The following is a 26,363-nucleotide window of genomic DNA, read 5'->3' as shown; positions in this document are numbered from 1 at the left end:
GGGAGGGGTGTGGTGCCACTGTCAGTGGGTGTGGGGCACAGGACTGGGGGGCATGCATCTTGCTGGTACATGCACCATGGGAGAGCTGCAGCTGGGGGGATGTGCCAGGCTCTTCCCAGGGGGTGTATGCCTGCATGCAGGATGAGAGCAGGTTGTCGATGCAGGCTGGGGCTGATGGTGGCACGAGGCTCTTCCTGGTGCTTAGAGTGGGCAGTGGCACTGGGAGGGACGCTGCTTCCACCCCAAAATTTGCCATAGCCCCCACAACCTGTCCTGCTGCTGCCAAACACTGGGATGAGCCTTGTGCCGCCATTGGCCCCAGCCTGAAGTGACAGCCTGCTTACGTCCCATGTGCAGATCCAGGGGCATGCGTCCCCCAGCCCACCTAGGGTGTGTGTAGCAGCAAGAACTGGCCCCCCTCATTCTGTGGCCCACACCAGTTCTGTCTGCTTTGCTCCCTGCTGCAGCCCAGGCCCACTTCACCCCACCCCCTCCTGCAGTGCCGCTGGGTTGCACCATGCCCCAAACCCCCTGGGGCTCTGCTTGTCCCCCCTCACGCCATCTCCTGCTGCAGCAGACCCAGGAACAGCTGACACCACCCACCTGCACCACGGCATGGCACAGCCCTGGAGCTGGGGTGAGAGGGGACAAGTGGAACCCTAGAGGGTCTGGGACATGGTGCAGCCCAGCAGCATCAGCCGCTCCCAGACCAGCTGCAGCAGGGGCTGAGGTGAGTGGGGCCCTGGCCCCATGGCTCTTTCCCCTCCCCCTACAGACGTACCTTGGGGGGGGGGATGCCTATGCCAATTGCATAAGACTGAAGTTACCTTGCATATAATGAATTTTGGGTATAGAAAGGGTCATCACATAAGAGCGAATTCACATATACAAAACTTGCATAAACTGCGGGAAACCTGTAGCTCACAGCCTGAAGTGGGAGTGAGATGCTAAATTCTATTATTTCTGCATTCAGATATAGAGATTGTTCTGCAGGTCTTTCATTCTAATGTTAATGGAAAAAAAAATCAGAAGGTAGGGCCTCTGTCCACAGGCCTCTGTGGATGGTCCCAAATGTAGTTTTCAAGACCAGAGAAAAAGATAAAACTTGGGACCAGAAAAAGTCTGTTCTTACCAAACATCCCGGTCACTTTCCAGTTACTCTGTTTGCTTTGGGGTTTAGTTGCATGTGGGAAAATACAATCGTTTACTTATTTTGTGTATTTTGAATACCTTGTTCTTAGCAATGCCTGATGACCCTGTCAGTTGGCTGTTGCATTCCAGGAAACTGTCTGAAATGACTATTCCTTGTTCCTTTCAGTTGTTCAGGTATTTATTGATTTAAATATACTGGGCATGTCTACATGTTCATTCACGCGCTGTAATTATGGTACATTCAGTACCTGTACTAAATTACTTAATTACAGGTACTAACTTAATGTGGTGTAATCGGCACTACCACGCATTAGCACTGGTGCATGCTTTTTTTGTGATGCTAATGCAGAGTAGACTAATTCTACTGAGCATTAGCACGGGTTCTGCCTGCCTGTGTAGTGTCTCATGGAGATGTGTCCACAATTCTTAGATTTGATTCTATCATTTTTTTTGTCCTAACTTTCCTCAGTTCTAGTGGAGAGGAGCAATTAACAGACTTGTCAGTGTGGTGACTAGACTACAGAACTCAATGTGCAATGATGGGTAAAGCATTACTGTCCCCCATTTAGTATTCATTTTGCATACTAAATGAATGATACTTAAATAACTTAGTTAGAGAAATTAGGATTAAGTGCATGGAACAGAGAAGAAGCATATCTGAGAACCCAGCTCTACCATATGCTTCTTGTGTAATACTAAGCAATTTAATTAACTACCTTAGCCCTGAAATGGAGCAGAGATTTTTTTTTTACTCTTTATTGGAATATAAAGTATACCTGCACATTGTTTGATGAGAAGAGTGTGGGCAGAAGCCTGGCAAGGGCTTTCAGCACTCAGGCTGTGGGAGAGGGAGAGGGAGCAGAGAAAGAGAGGAGTCTTACCTGCTGGGGGACTCTCTTCACTTAAGTGGCATCTGCTATTTCTGCTGTTTGTCTCCTATGAACATGAGCATGGGCTGCTGTGTGATTTCCTGGTGCCCCATTCACTACCTGGGGCAGGGCTGTACCTATCATGGCAAAACCTCCCATAGACGTTTAATTCCCTCTCCTCCAGATGCATTGCTGGTTGCACCTGCCATGGGAAAGACTTCTTGTGGGGGGCAGGTTCGATGAGGACCATTCTGGTACCCCTTTAAGTCAGCACCTGGGGCTGAAGCCCATCTTGTCCCACCCTAGTTATGCTACTGAGAATGGGCTTAGATTGTGCAAAGAAGTGAAAATAATTTTCAAGACCTCATGTCAAATTTCAAGACCACAGGTGGCAGCCTGTTGGGAAGGGATGGTCTCCACCACACTCCATTTGGGAAGAAGCTCTTCTCAGCCAGAATGGCTTACCTGCTTAACCGAGTTTTAAACTAAACTTGCTGGGCGATGGGCGGACAACCACCAGGGCAAGTTCACCAAGCATCAGTCACAAAATCAGCAGGTTAGGCTGCTCAAGGGAACCCACTCCCCAGGAGTGGAGATTTTCCATGAGTGTAAAGAAGCCAAGGGCCTTCAATGACACACTTACTTGCCTGTACACAAATGCCAGGAGCTTGGGAAATAAACAGAAGGAACTGGTCCTTCTTGAAAATAGAAATGACTACTATTGTATAGGAATAACATAGGCCTGGTGGGACTCCTCCTATGACTGGACCACAGGTATAGCTGGCTATACCCTGTACAGGAGATATTGCGCTGAAAAAAGGGGAGGGGGGATGTGAAGGAGCAGTACGAGTCCCTACAAGCTGAGACTGGCACCTAAGGAGGATGACTAGAGACCCTCTGGGTTAGAATTTGAGGCAGTCATGGTGAACGGGATACAATGGTAGGAGTCTACTACAGACTTCCAAATCAGGAACAGGAGCTGGACCATAAATTCACTAGGGAAGTGGCTGAGGCTGCATGCTTTCGGTGCATGGTTACCATGGGGGACTTCAACTACCCAGACATCTCATGGGAGGACCACTCAGCCAAATCTGATTGGTCACAAAGCTTCCTTACATGCGTGGATGAGCTCTACCTGTCTCAAGAAGTTTATGGGCCAACAAGAGGTAAGGCGTTGCTGGACCTGGTACTGGCCAAAGGGGATGATCTAGTCAGCAACCTAAGAATTGAAGGGAAGCTGGGTGACAGTGACCACAAGTTGATCACTTTCACTATCCATTGCAAAGCTGCCGAGTCAGTTAGCAATGCAGAAGTCCTCATTAGGAAAGCCAACTTTCATAAGCTCAGGAGGCTTGTTGTCAAGGCCCTGAGAGGCCATGATTTGACAGGGAGGGGAGTTCAAGATGAGTGGTTGCTTCTTAAGGAAGCGATCCTAAAAGCACAAGGGAAGTCCATTCTAGCCCATAAGAAAGGTAGTAAAAGGGCTCAGCAATCCCTTTGGTTCAACATGGAATTCATCAACCTCGTATGTCTAAAAAGAGAAGCTTATAAAGGATGGAAGACACTAAGGAAGAGTATTCTGCACTGGTCCGCACCTGTAGGGAGTGAACTAGGAAAGCCAAGTCTGTAACTGAACTCCACGAATCAAGAACTATAAAAAAGTTCTCCTTCAGATATGTGGGAAGTCAAAAAAACCCCAAGGGCATCATTGGACCCTTGCTAAACCAAATGGGGCAACTGACACCCAGGAAACAGCCAACCTGCTTAATGATTACTTTGTGTCCATTTCACCAGCCCAAAGAGAGCACCCTGTCTGACAAGATGTGGGATTAACCAGGGTGAGAGTGAATATATGCCCACCATTGGCATAGATCTTATGAGGGAACACCCTGAGAGGCTGGAGACCCACAAATCAGCTGGTCCAGACAGATTTCACCCAAGAGTGCTAAAGGAACTGGCAGACATCATAGTGCAGCCACTGGCAAGGATATTCGAGAACTCATGGTGATCGGGCAAAGTACCTGAAGATTGGAAGAGGGCCAATGTGGTGCCTGTCTTCAAGAAAGGGAGGAAGGAAGACTAAGGGAACTACAGGCTAATCAGTTTGACTTCAATCCCTTAAAAGATCTTGGAAAAAATTAGGGAACATTATCGACAGGCTATTGGAAGGCAACACTCTGAGTGATAGCCAGCACGGGTTTGTTGCGGGCAGGTCTTGCCTGACCAATCTCATTCCTTTTGTGACCAGGTTACATGTCACCTGGACAAAGGGGAAGAGGTTGCTATATTTGGACTTTAAAAAAGCCTTTGACTTGGTGTCCCATGATGTCCTCATGGAAAAATTGGGGAACTGAGGCCTTGACTACTTTTAAGTCTGAAGGCTGGGGAACTGGCTCCAAGGTTGAACCCAGAGAGTGGTAGTTGATGGAACTGAATCAACATGGCACTTGGTGACCAGTGGTGTCCCCCAAGGCTCCATTCTCAGACCTGTACTCTTCAATATCTTTGTAAATGATCTGGATTCTGGTATCAGAAGTGGACTGGCTAAGTCCTCTAATGGCACCAAACTATGGGGAAGAGTGCCTACACTGGAGGATAGGCTGGTGAACCAGGCCAGCCTTGATAGGCTTGCAAGATAGGTGGATGCCTGATGGCTTTTAATACAGAGAAATGCAAGGTGGTCCACCTGTGGGGGGGGGGACCCGCATGACACTTACGGGCTCGGCAGTGCTACACTCGTTAGCACTGTGGCTGAAAGAGACTTGGGGGTCACGATTGACCACAAGATGAACACGAGCCACAAATGTGATACTGCAGTTGGCAAAGCGAATAAAACTCTGGCTTGCATCTACCAATGCATCTCAGCAAGACCCAGGAAGTCATCCTCCCACTGTCCTTGGCCTTGGTGAGGCCACAGCTGGAGTACTGCATTCAATTCTGGGTCCACAATTCAGAAAGGATGTGAAGGAGCTTGAGAGAGTCCAGAGGAGAGCCACACACATGATCAGAGGGCAGGAGAACAGGCCTTACAAAGAGAAGATGAGAGCCATACAACTGTTTAGCTTGGAGAAGCATAAGCTCAGGAGTGACTTGGTGGCAGCCTGTAAGTACATAAGGGGTGTTCATCAGGATCTGGGGGAATGCCTGTTCACCCCAAGGGAAGACAAGGCCTGACAGTCACAAACTCCTCCAAGAAAGACCGTTTTAGGTTGGATATAAGAAAAAATGTCTTCACTGTCCGACCCCCCAAGGCCTGAAATAGACTTCTCCCAGAGGTGGTGCACGTACCGACTCTGGACACTTTCAAGAAGCATTTGGATGTCTATCTTGCTGGGATCCTTTGATCTAGCTGGCTTCCTGCCCTTTGGGCATGGGACTGGACCCAATGATCTTATGAGGTCCCTTCCAGCCCTAATGTCCATGAAATCTATGACATGTATATCTCTGTAGTCACTGTATTCATTCCTCTAGGCCAAGGAAGTATTTGGCACCTGGGAGAAGGAGGATAACTTTTATTGCATCCTAGGCTGCCCAAAACTAGCTCTAATGTTTCCCAGCTGGTCTAACTAAGTTACTACATGTGCTCAGTGCCTTGCTGCTGAGGTATGCACTTAACTAGCAAAAATGCATTCTGTATAAAGCAATTAAACTGATTATGTTTCAGTCCAATGAAAATAAATTTCTGATAGAAATTATATGTTTCACTGAGAAGTATGTCCTGGCAAACTTACTACTTTCAAATGATACTCATTTTAGTGATATGGCTATTCAAAAACATGAAGCAAATGTTTTGTTATAATAGGAATACATTTTTTTAGCCTCCTCTCTCTCAATATGCTGTACATAGGAAATTTTTGCTTAGTATCTCCATTCCCAAAACCTTTCATTTAGGTAACGCAGCAGCTTGGAAAATGTTAGTTCCCTGAGAAGAGTGTTTGGAAAACTACATTAATCTAAGAACTGGAATTTATAACAGAAGCAATTTTGTAATCTTAGATGAAGCAGCTATGGCCACTTCACCTACATTATTTACTAGTATTTAATACAATTGTAGCTCTCATGCTCTGATGCGTCTCTCCCCCAGAAAGACAGTATAATAAATAACTTAATGTAAGACAGTGTTTCTCAACTTTTTCAGGTGGGCAACCCTTTATTCAAGGTTAAAAACATTTATGATCTTGCCCTTACATTTCTATATATCAGTAGTAAAAATGATAACCTTATAAAATCCACTTGTGTCTGTGTTTCAAGAGGCTGACAGAAAATATTTGACTTGGAAGGGTAAAGGCATATGAAGAGTTAGGGGAGCAGCTTTGTTTTAGATTGCTTTTCATAACCCTCAAGTTGAGTGACACTGATGGAATAGAACAAGTGTGAAGAGTAGCTAGAATGAGCTGCACTCTCTGTCCAGATGCTTTTCGGCTCAACATAAAAAAAACACAGTATTTTTCAGTTTAGAGAAACCAGAACAATTTCTTGCATGAACACCGAGAAAACTTTATAACTATGCAAATCAGTATTAATGGCTGGATTAATATTTTAATAATTACACACTTTTTACATTATGAAAATAAGTCCATAAATAGTGTAAAAATAATTCTGAAGATCAACTTCTCACAAGCTAGAAACAAACACCCAGTACAAATCTCAAATACAACAAAACAATATTAAAAACTGGAAACCAAGGAGAAATTTTAAAAACAAAACCAAAAGCATGCGGTTTGATCAGGTTCAATGAAGCCAGAGGCCACAATAAAATGAAAATTAACAACAAATGAAAATGGATAATTTAAACCTTGAAATGGGCAAGACAGGTTTTGTGCCATATTTACAATGATGAGACACTCAAAATATTTGTAGCAGAACTGATTGCATGAGACTTGCATGTTTTCCCAAAAGCAGTGTAATTCTCACCAAATTACTTTTCTTTGCATTATCTCCTCTACTGCATTTTCAAGAGACCATTTGTGATATAAAAATAACTGCACATATAGATGAACTTAAAAAAGTAAAAAATACAAATAAAAATATAGTATTTTCCAAAGGAAAAAAGTCAGATACATACATCTTAAAAAAAAAAAGTAAGTTGCACAATATTATATTTTCCCAAACATGTACAATAATATAAGAACATCCACATAAATGTAAAACATTCTTTTTCTAGCCAAACCCTTCAATAATACCTCAATGAAGTGTGCAAGTACCAATGGCATCTGGGAAGTTCATACAGTTTCTTAGTTAAATATAAACAAATAAAACACTATAGGTCCCAGGTTGAGTAAGGCTCCCGGATCTCCAAAGAAAGACAATTCTGTTTCTAAAGCAGCATCAATACCTTGATGTATTTAAAATACAAAACAAAAAAAAGCACAAATAACACTCCGGGCTCACTATTTTAAACATAAATTCCACCTGTTCTGTGGAGTATCCTTTTCAACTTCTATGGGAAACGATGGTGGCAGGCACTTGTTTGTGACATCACTTAATGACTCCAACCACCAAGTAAATACTTTTCCACACTACAGTAATCCTTAGATACATAAAAACAAGTGGCTATGAAATAACAGTTAGATATTAGGCGCGTTACTTTAATGGCCAAAGAAATTAGCCACAACCATTCTTGTTTATGTTTCTCTTTCCTTGCAGAGATCCATATTTTTGTGACATACTCTTTTTTTGTGAAAATTAAAATGCTCTCTTCAGGTAAGCTGTAAGATAGCCAGGTAGTGGAGGTAAGGATATTTGAAAGAAAAGGCTAGTTTCTGCATGTCCTGTAGCACTATATTGACTTAGTAGAATAAGAACATTCCTGCAGCCTTTACTCAAGTAGTCCTGACTTATACAAAGTAGTTCCACTGAACTCAACAGCTGTATCTATACAGCTTAAAAGTGTATACAAAAGAGATTTGTAGTATTTCCCCCATTTTACTGATAAGGATATTGTAGCACAAGAAGGTGGAATGACTTGTATGAGTTTGCCCAAGTGCCAGGGAAAGAGCTGGGAGGAGGTCCTAGTGATGAAATCTTGGCCCAATGAAGGCCCATCGACTTCAAAGTGGCCAGGAAGTGACTCTGTGTCTCCTGACTATGAGTTCAGGGCTCTATTCACCAGACCATACCACCCTCTCTTTAAGGTGTAAGGAATATTTGCATGAGTCAGGGCTGTATTATCTGTCCCAGTGTCATAATCAGACAATAAATACAAACTAGTTTGTGTGCTTGCAGTAGTAGAAAGCTTAATAACTCCACTTTCAATGTTTCTCCACTGCACATAACACTGACTTTTGAGAATAGCCCATTTAAAGCTATTAAAGCACATTTTTATTTTTGTGAATGCAGACATGCTGATTTGACCTTTTTCAAACTTTTCTATAATACTTATATGGTAGACAAAGAAAACATATAGAAACAGCTGGACGCCCAGAATCATACTGCCTCACCAGAATGTCAGACAGTGACACCAAAAGCACCAATAAATTAAGAAAAAATATATATTCAAAAATGACATTTAGCATCAAAGTTCCACCAACTGTGTTTTCATGCTTTACTTTATATAAATCAGTGTCCAAAACATCTTGAAAGAAAGTGTCCCTACAACAAAGATATGAAAATGATGACAGAGGTCATTTGTATCCCGTTCCAAACAGTGCTCGTAGACGTACTGTTCCTTTAGCACACTCTCCTTGGTGCGACTGCACTATGCTTCAGTAAATGAAACATCTGAAAGTTGGTGCCAAACATATAGTGAAAACCCTAAACAAAAGAACAAGAAATAATTGCAAAACAAAACAAGAAGCGAAGGATATGGAGCTTTTGTGAAATCATGCTTTCTATACATTTTTACAGCTGAAAAGGCTTGTCAATAAACTTTTCAGCCAGTTCCCAAATTACACAGAACAAAACTGTATTGAAGGAATGCTACAAAAATGAAATAATAAAACACAATAATAAAACATGGAGGTTTTCTGTGATATAAAAGAGAATGGTATAGTAGCACCAAAAGAGTGTTTTTAAACCACATAAGTTGCAAGTCTTCAGAGGGTGCTTTACAGTATGAAATACTCAACCTGCTCTTTTTGGTACTGTATATCAAAGTTTTATACATGCTGTTTAGATTTCCCCACAGTAAAACTTGGTATGATGTAGGCACCTTTTCACTGCCATTAATTGTCTATCTATATTTATGACAGTTGTTATTACTCCCACCAGTCAGATTACACTATGTATCTGCTGTTAAAATTCTGTTATTTCAATGGAATGATGCTTTCCTGGCATTAGCCACAGTGAAAGCTTTAAAAACATGGAAAAAAGAATAACTGAAAGCAGAAACCTTCCTTATTTCATGGGAGATCCTTATTTCAAAGGAGTAAAAAGAAGGAACTTATTTTGGAAAAAATAAATTTACGTAACTACGCATCCTCTGTGTACTGCTGTCAGTGACTGTATCGCACTTAGAGGATTATTGCATTTTTCTCTATGTTTTAAAGTCACAAATGGTGTCAACAGAACTGAATGGACTGGTTTTTTAAACTAGTGATTATAAATTAGCAGAACTAAGTTCATCATTTCCTTGTTTACAGAATATGACGTTTAAAGTTCAGGTTCTCATATCATCTTTAAAAAAAGGCAAATACTGGTGTGACAACACACATTTATTAGTCTTTTATTATCATGTTACTTCTTAAAATGTTTTGCTTTTATGGCCAATTCCAAGATTTTGCTACGATTCATGGTGCTAAAACATTGAATTAAATGGTAAGCTTCCTAAATTTATTCTGCACATGTAGAATACTGTAAAAAAGACATATGCATCTTGCACAGTTTCTTATATAATACAACATATAAGCATACTTGTAGATTATGATGAGGTGTGTTGTAAAAACATTAGCTAAATTATATTATGTGTTAAGATAAAAGATAACTAGGAAAATCCCTTAATGGAAAATTGGAATTACCATATTGGATTGGTCAATAGTCTTCTTTGTCTTCCAATGTATAGTGTTTCTGAGGCAAATGCAAATTCCCCACATCCACAATGTACTTGGCCAATGTGCGTCACAACAGGATCTGGATGGAGGGAATTCCATTCCTGCCCAGAGGGTAGCCTGAATCTTTGTCAGAAATGCAGAATAAAACTGAGAAGTGACTGGCAGGGATACTGCTTACGCTTCTGATCTTAAAATCGCCTCTGAGTGGGAAATTTCCATTAAAGTCACTACTGTGGCACCCAGAGGTATTACACCACATACCAGCTCTGTGTAATTGTAAGGCCATTTTATAAAAAAAATATTATAATATTAAGCTTGCTGGAGTTGTTTCTGATGGGGTTTTTTTTTGCTAAATGTTTACACCTGCAGCCCATTTTTGTAGGAAACTATAAGATGAAGAACTTCATGGAAAAGGTCCTTATTTATAATATAAAATTGTAGAAATATATTTCTCTCTTTAAAAGGCTATTTTTGATATGGCTTTGATATGCTGAAATGAAGATAAAAAATAACATTCTGTATAGAGGGCCTATATTCTATAGGCTTAGATCATAGGGTCTATTCACTATAGATTCTAATGTAGTACTAAAACAACCCACCTATTTGACAGGTGCCCATTTCCAGAAGAGCTACAAATCTACTGAGTGACAAATGATGCCTTTTTCCAGGAATGGCAAGGTGCCTACATATGAATGGAGACAGTCTTTTCTTCTGCAACTTTAGTTTTGGTCTGCATATGAAAAACTTTTTAGAAATGTAAATAAAAATGTTTGAGCTCATCTCAATACCCACAATCATCTGAATAGATAAAAAAATATGTGTTCATATAATCTCTCAATCTGAGCACAAATGCACCATATGAAGACTCAGAACTGTGAGTGAAAGAAAAGAAGTTTCGTGTAGCTAAAACTACAAATATACCCAAATTTAAAGTTTCCAATTATTAGAATGCAGAGCAACAAAGCTTCGTCTCCGCTTCTTTTGTGTCTGACTCATTTGATCAGAAATGGAAAAATAATTACACCTTATAAAGTGAACTATGACTACCATATAATGACAGTCACGTAGGCTCATTCCTTTTCTATGTTCTTTGGGTAACAATGTCCAGCAAAATCTTTTGCAACTGTAGAAGAAGAATCATGTCAATGAATCAGCTTGTGAAAGTAAAAAACTTATTTTTCTCAGAATAAAAGGCTTCAAATATTGTAAAAACAGATAATACTGAAACAAGAGGAACCAATGATTAGAAGAAATTCCTTCAAACCATCAAAACAAATGTTAATCAGGTTACTGAAAGTATTTTTTATGGAAATGTTTATGAGAAAAAATGAGAAAAATATTAAGTATAGCTTCCAAAACTGCAGAAAAGTTCAACAAAATGTGTTATTTAAATGGGATCATCCTAAAACCACACTACAGTGCATATGTATCTGATCAGTTCCATTACCCCCAAGAGGGGAGTGTTACACAACGCCCCCATTCCCAAGGATGCTCTTTCCTTTGGCAATTCCAAAATTCAACACATGGGTCACATAGCGTGTCAATCCTTTAATAAAGTCGTGAAGCTTCTTGTCCCAAGTGGTGTCTGCCATTAAATGATCCACTCAGCATCTTTGTAACTTGTTAAAACTAACCGCAAAGCAAGAGTGCTTTCTTCTTCAAACGTCTTCTCTTCTTGATTAAATGGTCAACAAGACCAGATATCAAAACCCGTCTGTCTCGAATGTCTTCAGGACTGCAAGCAGTGCAAGAAAATCCGATGCTGACCAATAGGCACGACCTTCTTGACCAAAAGGGTCACAGAACCCACAAAACTGGAAGCCGTCCACCTGCAGTTGGAACTGTGTTCCCCAAAAATTCAAGACCTGTTTCTAATCTCCTCTGCTTTATCTCTTTTTGGCAATAAGCCATGGTGTGACTCCCTTGAGATGACAAAAGGAAAAAATTCAGCAGTTTGAATCAAAGGTCACAGTGAGCAGCCATTTTAGCATGTGAAGTAATCACATAGCAAGCAGGTTTGGCACACAATTCATGCTTTTTTTTAGTCTGTACAAGCAAGTGTGGTAGCATGGATCAGTGATGGTGTTTAAGATGAACATGGAAGCCAAGTCAGTAAACTCCAATGGTAGTTGGTACAGTACATTTCATAGCATTTAGCTCATATTTGGTCACAATTTCATGTAAACTAGTTCATGGCACTCATTGTCCATGCAAGTCCACAAGCCAAAAGAGAAAAAGAAAAGAAATGAAAAGAAGATTTACAGAAATAATAAGATCTCCATGATTAGTCTCTGCATAGATACATCTCTATATAGAAACTAATCTTTGTTTCTACAAATTTTTCACGCAGTTATATAGTGACTAACTGCAGATGTAAGCGAAGAAAAGATGTACACATGGACAACTGCAAACAAGTAGAAGCAGCTACATGTAAACATATCTCAAACTTGTAAAATCAATTTTCAGTTTTTAACTATAAATACAAAAAGTGGAGCAGTATATACACAACTTCATGCTTGTAAGGTTAGATTCATCACTGAAAAGAGACAAAAAGAGACATAAGTTGATCAGGTTAGTTATTTAGCAGTCAAACTTTTATTCCAAATACACAAAGATTTGGCAGAACCGTGAACATAAATCCATTACCGAAAGTAAAAGTAAGTAAGTATGCTTTCAGTATGCCCCTAATAATCACTGCTAGATAGATTTTTTCTATTGACTGAAAAAAGATCAAAATGACTGCAACTTCCCTTTCTATAAACTCTGTGAAAGCAAGAAACATTGATTTAATGATCACATCTACTTCAGTCACCAATTATCTAAGAAATAATAAATAGATATTGACTGATCTTCAAAAGGAAAACAAGATTTATTGTCCTGAGAGGTAAACAATAAATTCTGGTTCCCTCTAGCAACAAGATGGACAGCACTGTAAACGCTGTCACCTTGAAATCTGGAGAATTGAAAAAAAAAAGGAATTACAAGTAGTTGCAAGTCTGACATCTGCTCCTGACCTGCCTTGCCTACTTTCACAGAGCCACACCTGGAATAATGCCTGCATTAAGGGAAGCACTCTTTAAAGAGAAACCACAGTCGCTTTTATTATCTGCTCTTCTGCAATTACACAAATACTTCAGGCCCTGCATTTTGGGTTTTCTTCCTTGGTGTGAAATGGGACTTTCACAAGAGAAAGTAAGATCTTTTTCAGCCTAGCCTACACCCTGTCTAGGTTTTGCACACAGGGCTAAACAGTGCCCTGCTCTGCTGCAGGATGATCTGGGAATGGGATTAACTCTAGAGCAGGGGGCAGGCAATTATTTTTGGCAGAGGACTGCTTACCCAGTTTTGGCAGGTTGTTGAGGGCCACATGGGTAGGCCCGCCCCTTGACAGGTGCTCTGCACCCTGGTCACCATCTTGGGACCAACATCCCAATGTCTTGGGACCAGTGTCCCAGGGCCAGCACTGGTGGGGCCCAGACCAGCAGGGGTCTGTGGAGCTGGGTTGGGCTGCACCACCAGGGAGGGGGGAGCTGGCCTGGCTCCATCGAGCCCCTGCTGGCTGGGACCCCGCCCTCCTGCTGCCCTGCTCTGGGCCCCACTATCACTGGCCCTGGGACACTGGTGTGGGCCCTTGTGCTCCCACTGGTTCCCTGCCCGCTCACACCCAGTGCCCCCCAGGCCCGCGGTACAGGCAGGGGGCAGCACACAGCCTCGACCCCCTGCTTGCCAGCAGGGAAGAAGCTGGTGCTGAACATGGGGAAAAGTGGCCCCTCGCCTGCCCCATGGCTGGCGCTCCCTGCTGCCGCCACTTGCAGCCCATGTGGGGCTGTCTAGAGCAGGCACAGTGAGCCTCACATGGGCTGCAGCACCGGGGGTTGGCCAGTCTAGCAATGGGGCTGGGTTACAAGGTGGTGCTGAGCACAGGGTGGGGAGAAAGCAGCCCTCACCCACTCCGTGCCTGGTGCCCTGCACTACAGCCATTCACAACCTGCCTGGGGCGGCCTGTGCCTGCTCCAGACAGCTCCACGTGGGCTCCAAGTGCCTGCAGTGCGGAGCACCTGCCATGGGGTAGGTGAGGGGCTGCTTTTCTCTGGCCAGAGAAGGAGCCCAGGGAAAAGCTGAGCACGGGGGGGGAGGGGGAAGTGGCCCCTCCCCCGTCCCACGGCTGGTGCCCCACGCTGCAGGAGCTCGCATCCCACATGGGGCTGTCCGGAACGGGCAGAGGCAGCCCCACATGGGCTGTGAGCAGCTGCGGCATGGGGCACTTGGCTTGGGCGGGGAGGGGCCGCTTACCCCCCCCTCCGCTCCTTCCCTGCCTGGGGTCCCACCTGCCCCCACTTATCTGAGCTTCCTGGGCCGAGGCAGCCAGGTGCTCCCAGCCCAGAAATCCCAGCTGGGGCTTCTGGCTGGGGGGCCGGGCCAGGAGGGCCCTGCTGTTGTGGGAGCTCGCTGGACTTCCCCTGGGTCCTACTGCCCTTGGTTCCTGTCATTTTTGACAGGAACCAAGGGCAGAGAAATATTAATTTTCTACATTTTTTAGGGGCCCCGTGGACCGGACAGAATGGCTTCACAGGCCAGATCCGGCCCACAGGCTGTATTTTGCCCACCCCTGCTCTAGAGTGTGTCCTGTTGAAAAAGCAGCACTGTTAACTGCTCCTTTAGCTAGCTGGCTTTAGGCATGGACTCTGTTAACACACCTGGCGAGGTACTGCCTGGCTTGAGAGCTAGATGTACCTCCTCCCCACAGGCCTACAATTCCTCACGAGTTGACATTTTCAAATAAAATGGTCAATAGATGTTTATTTTACTGAGCATAACCCTCCAGAATTAACCTCTGAAACGGGCTTGGTATGAAATCCTACCCCACTTATGTCAATCAGAGTTTTATCACTGACTTAAAATTCAGCCAGCAGTTCACTTATGGTTCATGTCTCAGTATTCAGAGAGGAATAAATATCCTTTCGCTGATATGTCTATTTTGACGGCTGATGACTTCAAATCTCGCATTCTCAGGGTTCTACCAATAAATGGCTGGAAACTGCCATCCCAGTGATGTTATCACTTAGCACTACTATAAAACAGCAACAAGCACAAAGAAAAATGAACTGGGGGTCAGGAGAATGCCTTGGAGGGTGAGAAGGGCTGGGAAACAGAAGCATGATACACTGTCCCTTTGGATAACCCAAGAAAAATCTAAGCTTGGAAGGTCATTATGAACATTTTGGTAAAACTGATTTCCCATATGGAAGGCTGAAAGATATGTAGTTCTTCCTGTGAGGAACAAAGGTTGTTGACTTCCCAGAAACTTAGCTGGCAACTGTTTTAAAATTGCATGAACAGTGTTATAACCCCTATATCTGACAGCTTCATCACACAGATAATATTTACAGAGAGCTTATTTGTTATGTTACTGTGTACTGAAATGTCCATAAGATAAGTCTCAAGCAAACTGGAGTGCTGATATTTGTGGAGCTGATAGGGTTCTCCTTAGGCCAAATAAAAAGGGACAGTGCTTCTGTGCAGAACTAATCTGCCTACTTTACCTTTTGCCAACAGCCAGGCATTGGTAATCCATCTGGCCCCTGTTTCAAGAAAAAAGATAAAAAATGCATAGTTGAATTTGATACTGTGTCTATTGAAACAACCAGGCCTTCTTATCTAATTGATAGCTCCTCCCTCCTAATTTAGAATTCTCTATGATACTCAAGATGAGGAAAAAGCCAAGTATCTAACAGAAAGAAAGTGCATTTACACTGCAAATACCTACAGTCCTGCCCTTCCTTAGAGGAAAATTTAATCCTGACTGAACAGCGTCTACTTACACTAATCTGTGTGTATCATAACTGCAAGCCTGTTGCTATCAAGGCTGCATCAAATCAGCTGAACCAGATTCACTCCCTGCAGAGCTATGCATTGCTTTAACGTGAGTCTATTATTCATAACATTCTACAGCTGAATATACAAAATCAATGAACAATGATGTATCACTTTTATCTGGAGTGTATTGCTTTATGCTCCTGGTCCAAAATTAACTCAGTGAGAAGACATTTATATCCAAGCACCAATGAGAATATTTCAATTTTTAAAAAATTCTTAGCTTTTAAAAGGAAAACTACCGAACCTACAACCACTGAAACCAGTTGAAGTTGTTTTGAAAAGTGGGAGCAGGATGGAAAAATAGAAGCTGACTACACTGTGTGACAGATATTTGGCTGTCAAGCTGGTTGCAATATGCTTGTCAGTACCTGGACTCTGTTTGCTGCAGCCACTTTAATCCATTCCTTTTACCATTCCCTGCTTTTGCTTACAACCTCTGTGCCCCAGATAAAGACCAAATTCTGATTTCAATTACACAGTTTTTAACTGACTTATTCCTGATTTAATGAAGTTGCTCCTGGTGTGTGGACTGAACCTGCAATGAGGCAAGTTCTAAGAGTCAGTGGAATTCAGCATCTCAAGACACTGAAATGTAAATGAGAAAAATCAGGCCCCATGTGTTTAAAAGATTATTTAGGTGGATTTCTTATCTGTTAACAATTCTGAGAAACACAAGAAACAATTCTGAGAAACACAAGAAACTTCTGAACTCTCATGGAAACTTCTTGCTTTCTAGAGCAAGAAAGATCACTGCTCAGTTAACAGTTTATCCTGACAACTGCCTATCTACAGAAGAATATTTTTCATTCATCAGTAATTATGTAAGGATTTTCCAGATATAAGTGATACAGCAACAGCAAAGGAACACTTTTTTTTAGTTATGAAGGCATGCTTGATTACCCCCAACAAAGTATATGAGATATGGTTATCATTAATCAGAAGCAAACAAAATATAACATGAACTATGTACTTAAGATTAAAATCCCACTAACAATTTAGATTAGAAACACTGTACTTGAAATAATATCTATTTAATTTTAACATTCATCTAAAGAGAACCGTGCTTAGCTAACAAACAATATCAGAACATGCAGACCAATTTTAATTTCCAACAATTAAAAAAAAATCTCTCTTAAGCCTTTAGGAAATGTGTATGTACTGTTCATTTTTAAATGAAAAAATTAATATGTCCTTTGATATATATATCTATATATAAATGTGAAAAAAAATCTCATTGTTGCCAGATTGGTACAAGGGAGAGGGTCAACAAGTAGAATTTTAGTAGAGATGGGAACTTGAATTCATGCTAACATAGAGTGGGAGAGTATTGTGTGTATTTCAGGGAGGTAAGTTCCAAGGGAAAAGACCATTAACTTGAAAATGTTAAATAACAAAGACAGTGAGGGGTTGGGCTGCAGACCATTATCTTCTTACAAAGCTCAGGTAAGTCTTGTGTTTCAAATTTAAATACTATTGTGACCTGTAGGCCTGATATGTACCAAAAACTCCATTCTGATGAATCAGGTCTGAAGAATCAGGACCATTAATTGCTTAGAGCAAGCATTTGTGATTCAACTTTGAAAGATCAATACTTATTTCATTCTTTACATGGATGTATCTCTTGCCTGAATCCTGAAAACATCTTGCATCCAAAACTCCTGTTGATTTTAACTGGAGCCAAGTGTGCAAAATGGTCCAGGGCAGGTTAGGATAAAATTCACACCTATGCAGACACAGCCATAAAATGTAAATGGTAAATGATCCTTATGCTGGTTTTCTGCCTAGAGGTGAATTTTGTTCTTAGTGAGTAAGGCAATAGGCATCTTGGGAGAAAAACAAAAACAAGCAGTCCTGAGGGGAAAAATTATATTCATTGCAAATGTTGGAAGGACACAAACTACCATGTGGGAGCAAAATGTTGGGTGTTAGGTTCCGTTGCGTACTCTCTCAACACTGTTATGATCAGTGAAGCAAGCTTGTTTTTTCATGCACATGCATGTATTATGTGAACAATGTAAAGTCTGCTCATAGAAACACTTTACATTGGGAATGACTGACTACAAACAAAGGAACCGCATGCAGGGTTGGTAGGAAAGAGAAATACTGTACCAATTGGCAAGGGGCATCCAGCCCATCCAGGCCAGGCTGGCCTGGCTCCCCTTTTTCCCCCTTAATTCCACGGAATCCCTGTTTGTAAAGATTAACTTGCAACGTTACTGACAAAGAAATGCCTTGGGCATTGACTTAGCTGGAGCAAACAAATAAAAACAGAGAACAAGAGGAGAAAGCTGACAGCAATGGTGCTTTAAATGTGTGGAAATGACTTTTTAAATGCACCTACTTCTATCAAGAAAAGACTACTTGCATTCCCAATTTGCACATAATGCTGGCAGACACAGGTAGCCAGAATGCTGACACAGCAAAATATCCCATCAATAACATCCAGTTTTAAAATCTTCAAAACTGGTATTTCGAACCAAATTGGAATGGCAAAAACAATGTTCAGACTAGCAAATGATGATCTTTTAATGAAGGAGACCAGGTTCCATGGTAGCTGTAGCTTGTTCCTCTCCCCTCAGATTATGTCATTCTAAAGTACAGTAGGATGATCGATTTCCAATACAGGAGTGAGACATACCAATGGGCAAGGTGCATCTAATCCAGGGGCACCCTGTTCTCCTTTCTCCCCTTTAGGCCCCTTTTTGCCTTTCTTTCCCTTTTCCCCCTGTGGACACAATGGTTTGGATAAAACAAATGTTTCATTCTTTTGGTAAAAAAAAGAATAAAGAAAGATTGGTGTAAAAATGTTTTTTAGCCAATGGAGAGCTGAAAGGACACTTACCACTGTGTTCTGGTTTGGATAATGCATTATGTGGAAAAATAAGTTACAGGATCATAAGCAAGGACTGAATCAGTTGGGATTATTGAACTTTTGTATTCATGTTGGCTTTATAAATGCTCTGGATCCTAAAGCAGGGCTTGAAACAATGGGGTGGATTTCCTGATGCAGAGACAAAGCTGAAAGCCCACCCAGTCTAACCTTTCTGCACGATCAGGTGTCTCCTACTTGTCCTCAGTGATTGTTAGTGCTGCCATTTTAACATGGAAACTGACTGGTATGACAAGCAGAATTTTTCACTTTCCTTGGGGTTCAACAGGCAAGCAGAATCTCTAATCAGATGTGGCTCTGCAAGAATCAGCATAATTCATGTGAACGGAGGAAGTGGGAACTGATGGGAAATGAAGGGAAAAATAAGGGGAAATGATTTCTTGTCTGACTCTCACATTCAGCAGAGTCACTTCAAGAATGATTGGCTTAAGATGCTCTTTGCTGAACTGGTGTCACACGTGTCAGTTCCACCTGAATCTGTGCCAAATTCTCCTCGTAAATTATGCCTGCATGAGCCTGTTGTAGTCATGGGGTTGCACAGATACCAATCTGAATAAAGTCTTGCCCTTCATTTCAATCCCTGGTAAAGGACTCAGAGATTCCAAACTGCTTGATGTAGAGGTGCTACAAAATTTTCTATTGATCCCTATCTTTCGCAAATCAGAATCTAACTGAAAGTGGCAATGAATTCCATGCTCACAACATGAATCTTCCTTGCAGGGAAAATTTCGTTAGGATATTTAACATGATTTGGTCCTTTGATCACATGACTGAAATCGCACAGAGTTGCTGTTACAAAGGGGATGATAACGTTTCTGAACGAGAGGTTTACAGTGGCTTTCACAGCTTTTGATTATTCAAAGGCTATAACACCCCTCCCTGCCCCGCCCCTCCGGTTTTTTGACGAGCTACCTGAAAAAGTGACCTCTACCTCAAGCAGTGCATAATACTGGAAGAGTTCATTTTATAATTGATTTCACACCAGTGGATCACAATGGTAAATGAGTTTCAGGCTCACTCTCATTTAACAACATCAAAATGCTTCTAGTAAAAAAAATAAATTGAAACTAGTTGAACTAGGGCTAAATAGGGCAGGGTAGGAAAAATCAGGAATATTACAAAGAAATGGGAAAAATAGTTAAAGGAAAATTAGTATGACACTGGAGCATAGCCAAGGGAGGGTGGTCAAGGTTTTGGCTGTAGGGAAGATTTAATTTGTAAGGAAAAGGATAAAAAAGACAGAGGAACTATAAGGAATGAAGGTAGAAGGAGAAGGAATGAGTGCACCTCTGGAAAGGCAGACATGTTTAGGATAAAATACATGAAATAGACATTCAACCAATTTCACAGCAATACATAAAGATTGCATTCATTTGCAGAAAGAAATAACTTTTTTAAAACAACCTTTAAATTATTAAGCAAACTAATGTATTTTACAAACTAAACACAATATATAAGATATGCTATAGTATACATTCACACTAAAAGATTTTTTTTTCCATGAACAGATGTACTATATTTATGATGCTATGTAAACAAGAGTTCTTCATCTATCTTTCTTGTGTGCCAAAAAGGTTGCATATCAGGAAAAACACATCCTCACAAAAACTTCACATTTAAGGCATGTTAAGGCTGTCACTTTCTCTCTCACACACACAAAACAATGTCAGGATATTTAAGCTAGCTCAGTCTTTACCTGTTGTGACAAAGATAGCATTTCAGGGTGAGAGCTTATACTATGTGTGTACTGTGCCTCCTGTATAGCACAAACACATCTAACTTCACATACATGCAAGAACAGGTGTAAAATCTTTTCAGGGTTAGCAAAGATGTGGATGGTACGTGTATGACTAGGCTCCCACTCATAATGACCATGGGCCTTATTGCAGCTTTGGTTTCTGGTGCAGCAGTCATTACTGAAGTCAACAGAAGGCCTTTTTCCCTTCTCTTCACAGATTCTGAAAATCCAGGCAAAATGGGGAGTTCAGCTCAACACTATTTATTTAGGAAAAACTCATTTACTTCAAGGTGAGATTGGTCAATTCCAGGGGTTGGTAAGATTATAACATTAAGTATAGTTAGATCCTGAAAAAAGTGATAATGTATAGTAGGAATTGGTTCCATATTAATTTTCTTTCCTAAATGCTGTAAGACTTTTGCTTCCAATGTGATCAATTTACAGGTCAAAAGATGATCATTCTGATTTCCAACCTTGCAGTGAAAACCAAGGGTCCCTGTTTCCTTCTAAGTGGAAAAAAATCTATGTATGGAAGAGGTGAGTAATTCAGTTTTAGGTCACTGAGTTTCCTACTAATTTCTCCCATGAATGAGGTTTTTTTTTTTCCTTCATTCTACAACTCACCCACCATCTGAGGTTTACGTGAACTTCAGGGGATCCACAGAGGACAAGGAGTGTCTTTGTGAATGCCTCTTTTATTCTGCTGCCTTCTACCAATAGGTTTTATAAAGCACTGCTCTTTCAGACACCATGCTTCAAGGAATCCCTCTTGGTCTGGGTTGGGCATGGCCTTACTCTTTCCACATTAGACAGATAAGCCTAGCATGGGAAGACTAGACTAAGACTGCAATAACTTGTGCAATGTCTCTCTTCATACTTATAGATGGAAAATCTAGAGAATCACAGCTGGTTTCATCACATTGTTTCCTGCCCCCTCCAGGCCCATGGACAGACTGCAACACAGTTAGAGAAGGACACATGCTCCTATGTCCCATGGGCACAGATTTCCCCATCAGTGCATGGGAGGGAGCACAAGGTCCTTAAGGTCATACCTGCAGTGTGCTACCACTGACATGAACAATGCTTCCCAGAGTCAAGCTCTTAGTCTGTAGTCAAAAAAATATCTCCATCCTTAATTCCTTCTAAAGGCAGGTTAAATAAAAGAAAAGAAGATTAAAAATGAAAAGAAGATATAAAATCTTAATTACTGGCTTCTCTGACTTTCTAAAATCTGTTTTAGTGACCCGGAATACCACAACGGTATTTAATTAAATGATTTATAAGGATTCATTTTTTGAATCATATGACAAAGAAAAAAACTGAATCAATTTTGAAACCTGTTTCTCTACTAGCACTCCACAGCTATACCCATGTCTGTCAATGTACAGCTCTGAAGACTTTTACTTTTTTACAGCCAAGTTAAGCAGAGATTATAATGCAAACACTGACTCCATTTCACTGTAGCAGACTTAGGGAGGACCTGTAGGAGAAATCATGTGCAGTTTGTTCACAGGAGGGAATAGAGATTTGGACCTGACTCAACATTATATGAAATATACGTCTATGAAAAACAAAAGTAGCATTATTATGTTATGGTATCAAAAGTAGCATTTTTGTTATTTGTGTTGAACATTTTTGCAGGTAAATTAACTTCAACTTCTTACTTTGGAAATTAGGGATGTGAAACGTTAAATGATTAATTGTTTAACTGGTAAGTGCAGTGATAACTGGTTAGCTTGCTGGTTATCCTTTAGCTCTGGGTGGGCGCAATCTGGCAGGGAAGTGGGGAAGGGAAGCTGCCAGGTGCCCTAGCAGGAATCAGAAGGCAAAGGGCAGGCAGCAGGGAGGCAGAGAGAAGCAAGGAGGGGAGGGGAAGAGGGGAGGGCAAGAGGGATTAGTACTAGGGTTGCCAACTCTGAGATCATTCAAGGAGGTTTCATCACAAGGTATAATTACATTAATGACTGGTCTACTGTTCTCTAAAACTCATTCACTACTGACTTTAAGGACCTTTGTACACACCACAAAATTGGCCTTTACAGTGGCTTAAATGTTCTTTTGCACCGCTTTAATGGTGTTGCTGTTTGCATGTTTGGCAGCCTATTCCGCTTTAATGGCATTGCTATTTGCACTCTCGACAGCATACTCCACTTTAAATGACTTTGGTACTTAGCAAGATAAAACACCTCCAAGTCATTTTACTTTGCTACCTAACAAAGTGCAGCAGTGCACGGGGTGCTTGAAGCCTATGTGCTTGGGGCTTGGTGGGCCCTGTGCCGCTCAGGGGCTGTGGGACCCAGCGGCAGCCCATGAGGGCAGGCTTCACTGAAGAAGAGGGCAGGCTTCACTGGTCTTTTTTTTTTTTCTCCTCAGAGCCTGCCTGAGTTGTGTGGGGGCCCGGTGCTTCCCTCTGTGGCTCTGTAGCCCCCCCAGGCTAGGTGCCAGTGGGTGGGTGCTGCCTGAGGGGCCCCCACGCAGCTCAGGGACCGCTGGGACTGCCAGCAGCTCGCTCCACCTCCCCACTGCCGAAAAGGCAGGTAAGGATCGGGTCCCCACCCTTATATACACACCACAGGGGTTTAGTTCAGTTTAATTCTCCCTAAATTGAAGTGGTATTTTTTAAAAACCCACTTTGTTTATCACAAGGGATACTACCTGGCAGGGGAAGCAGTGTGACCACGTAGGCGAGCTCCCCAGGGTAATTGTCTCTGATATGTCCTCCATAGGAGATCTATATTGAGCAGATTCTTTTTGGTATTGGGTGGTGGAACCGGAGCGTGCTCCATCCACTCCATGCATTGACCTGGTATTGCAGTGCTTCCAGGACCGGTGCAAAAAAAGCAGAAAAAAAAAAAATTTTTTTTAAAAACTCACGGTTTCAGTTTAGGGAGAACTAAACTGAATTAAACCCCTGTGGCCTGTACAAGCAGCCTACATCAGGAAGGTGAATGCACATTACTATTACATTTTAAAAACTAGCTGGACTACTGTATAAATTGGCTTCAACATGTCATATTTATTTTAATGAATGCCCTAGAATTTATCTCCTAGGTGACTCTCAGAGTCTCCTGGAGATTTATATCTAATTCCTGGAGACTCCAGGGCAATTCTGGAGGGCTGGCAACCCTGATTAGTACTCATAAACCTAAGGAAAACAGTGAGCAGCCTAATGGCTCATCAATTAAGCAATGATCTACTTGCTCACAGGTGCTCTCTGCCTCCCAGTGCAGGAATGTGGGGTGCAGACAGAAGTGGAGCTCCCCACTGTAACTGACAGTGCTTTGGAGGAAGCCTTCTGAGTTATAACAACCCCCCAAACAAACAGAAGTTCACTGTTGGATCCAGGAAGGAGAGGAATCTAGCTGCTGGCTACAAGCCTTCAGCCATTTTCCCCTAGCAATGGCCCCTCCTTTCTCCCAGCCTGTCCCTATTTCAGAATGGGACAGGGAAAAGGGAGCAGAAGGAGCTTGTGCTAGGGGTTCCCCAGCTGGTGCTGGAGGGTGGGGTAGGTGACTTGGAGCATCCCCCACCTCAGCAGGGGCTCCAATTCACCCACCCTACCCTCCAGCAGGGGTTGAAAAACTCCAGACCAAACTCCCTCTGCTCCCTTTCCCCTCTTCCATTCTGACAACAGTGACAGGCTGGGAGGCAGCACAGACACAAGTCACAGAAGATGCTGTGTTTTGAAACATCTTCATCTGACCTTGCATGGAATGAGGGTTCAGATTTTCAACAAACTGGCCATTTTTGAAGTAATCTGCAGCCATGCACTTGTATTTGGTCATGGCTATAGACTACTTTTTGTAGCCAGACAGGGTGAAAATTGTAACTTCTATTTGCACCCATGCTGTCTGGCTAGGTTCATCTCCTCTCCCCCCGTCCAATCAAGGGCTCCAGGAACCAGAGTGGCTCCCAGCAGCAGTTGTGTCTGAGCTACTGTGTTATCAGTTAATCATTTAACTGATAAAATTAGAGGAGGTTAAACCAATATTTTTAAAATGATATTTACATTCCTATTAGAAACATACAAAACAGAATCTCTGTGACATTCACTTAATGGTCACTATCAGTCAACAATATTTCAAACTGCTGACCCAGATCCTTAGCTGGAGCAAAGGGATGCAGCTGTGCTGGAGCTCAATGGAATTATGTCAGTTTACACTAGCTGAAGACATTGACCAATAAATTCTTCTTTTTCCTTAACCCACGTTATCAATCATTACAGCACCAAAAATAAATAATCACTGGATTAAAGTGTTTTGTAAATTTCTTTAACTGTGCGAACTGATAATGTACAAACATTTCTCTGTGAGGTTTGGACTCAAACTGGTGTTAAAAAACGGCATTTGGGCAGGTAAACAATATGCCATGTCTCACCTTAGCCAAAGGGGTCAAATTCCCCCTCTGGTGTAGAAATCACTGAGGCAGAATCAGGGCATTTCCCAGAACATATTTTTGTTAGTATTATTACTTATAAATTGCATCACCTCCTCTTTCTCTTTGAAAAGAAAGGGACATAATCTGAACAGTAATTCCCTTTGACAGAAGCCTCAGCTAAGATACTACTGTCTTTTTACCAAGAAACAACTTGGAATCTTACTGCTTAATATATACAGCCCTACTTTCTAGATGTGGCCCTGGACTTTCTGGAAAGTCCTGAAGTCCAAAATCTCTTACTTGAGATTGACACCTGAAACTGCTCTGTAACACAGAGGAACCTCAGAAAAAGTCTATCAAACAAGAAAGAATGCTTTAACCTCTGAGAGCTCCTTGAGGAAGGATTGGGTACAGTATTGTGTGGATCCCTTTAACTCCTTCTCTGGAAAATTTAATTATCCCAAATGGTTATACACCAGTGACACAGAATATTAGCATTTGTTGACCTAGCAGTATTCTTCCCAACCCTAGACTGGCAGGATGCATGAATGCTTCTGGAGCAAAGATCCATTATACATGTGACTTCATAATTTTGTTTCTGTCAGTTCTTGTCATGGGACTTTCTGTGAACACAAATCAGTGAAATGTGATCTCCTGCATGTCTGTGGCAAGTAAACTCAAAAAATAGTATTGAAATAATTAAAGTGAAGTCAATTAAAAACTTAAGCTAATAAATAATGTTTGGAACCATTTATACTGCAGTCCTTTAAGACAATACAGTCTGCTCCCCCAGCATACCAGGCTGGTATTGCAAGCCAGTTACAGAGTGGCCCTATGAGCACAGAGACCTATACTTGTAGCACAAGAGAAGGTGGTTCCTTGTGTGCTCACTCCGTTTCCCAAGAAAGGGCTGCTACCATTTTTGTTTCAACCCCTAAATTGCTCCTCATTGTGTTTGCTTAGTATATGCATGTGACTGTTCAGACAGTAAAATGAGGCTACGCAGTTCCTAGTTAATTTCACTGTCTGGTGCACTAGAGAAATGTTTCATTGTTTCGTTTACAAAAACTATGGTGCAGGACTTAAATCAATAAAGGCTATTGAATAGAAACAATTAAGTGAATTCTCTTAATCTTGAATTTGCATCGTTTTTGGTCCTTAGCAGCTTAATAATTGACCAGACCTTTAGCTAGTGTAAAATGGCACAGACCCATTGAAATCCAGAGCACTACATTGATTTTACATCAGTTGGGGAGCTGAGCAAAGGTCCCCAATGGAAAGTCACTGCTGCACTACCTCATGTTAGTATAATCTTCCCCAGGCTGACACAGACTTTCAGCAGACATGAAATGGGTTATAGAACAGAGCCTAATACTTGCCTGAGGGGGTGTATGGGGGGTGCATGTGCACCCCTGAGAGCGCTGGTGCAGCCCCTGACAGGCCACACTCCCTGCTTAGGCAATGGGAAGGGG

The 26,363-nt window shown here is 41.8% G+C and overlaps 1 protein-coding gene and 1 pseudogene across 1 annotated transcript in view; one reads left to right on the top strand and one right to left on the bottom strand.

The window, feature by feature from the left end:
- Nucleotides 1-6,142: 6,142 nt before the first annotated feature.
- LOC149870708 (uncharacterized) overlaps nucleotides 6,143-26,363 on the bottom strand; it is a 248,949-nt gene continuing 228,728 nt past the window's right edge. The window contains exons 35-37 of the mRNA XM_090036721.1: nucleotides 18,525-18,611; nucleotides 15,553-15,591; nucleotides 6,143-11,931 (exon numbers count right to left, since the gene is read on the bottom strand). Coding sequence (XP_089892847.1) covers nucleotides 11,896-11,931; nucleotides 15,553-15,591; nucleotides 18,525-18,611 — 162 coding nt within the window. The 3' untranslated portion in view covers nucleotides 6,143-11,895. The remainder of the gene's footprint in view (nucleotides 11,932-15,552; nucleotides 15,592-18,524; nucleotides 18,612-26,363) is intronic.
- Nucleotides 23,216-23,354, top strand: LOC149870709 (U2 spliceosomal RNA; annotated as a pseudogene).

This window comes from Crocodylus siamensis, chromosome 2 (assembly GCF_052110815.1).
Source record: "Crocodylus siamensis isolate JL-2025a chromosome 2, ASM5211081v1, whole genome shotgun sequence".
NCBI lineage: Eukaryota > Metazoa > Chordata > Crocodylia > Crocodylidae > Crocodylus > Crocodylus siamensis.
The sequence above is the reverse complement of the archived record's forward strand: the minus strand, read 5'-3'. Positions and strand labels throughout refer to the sequence as shown.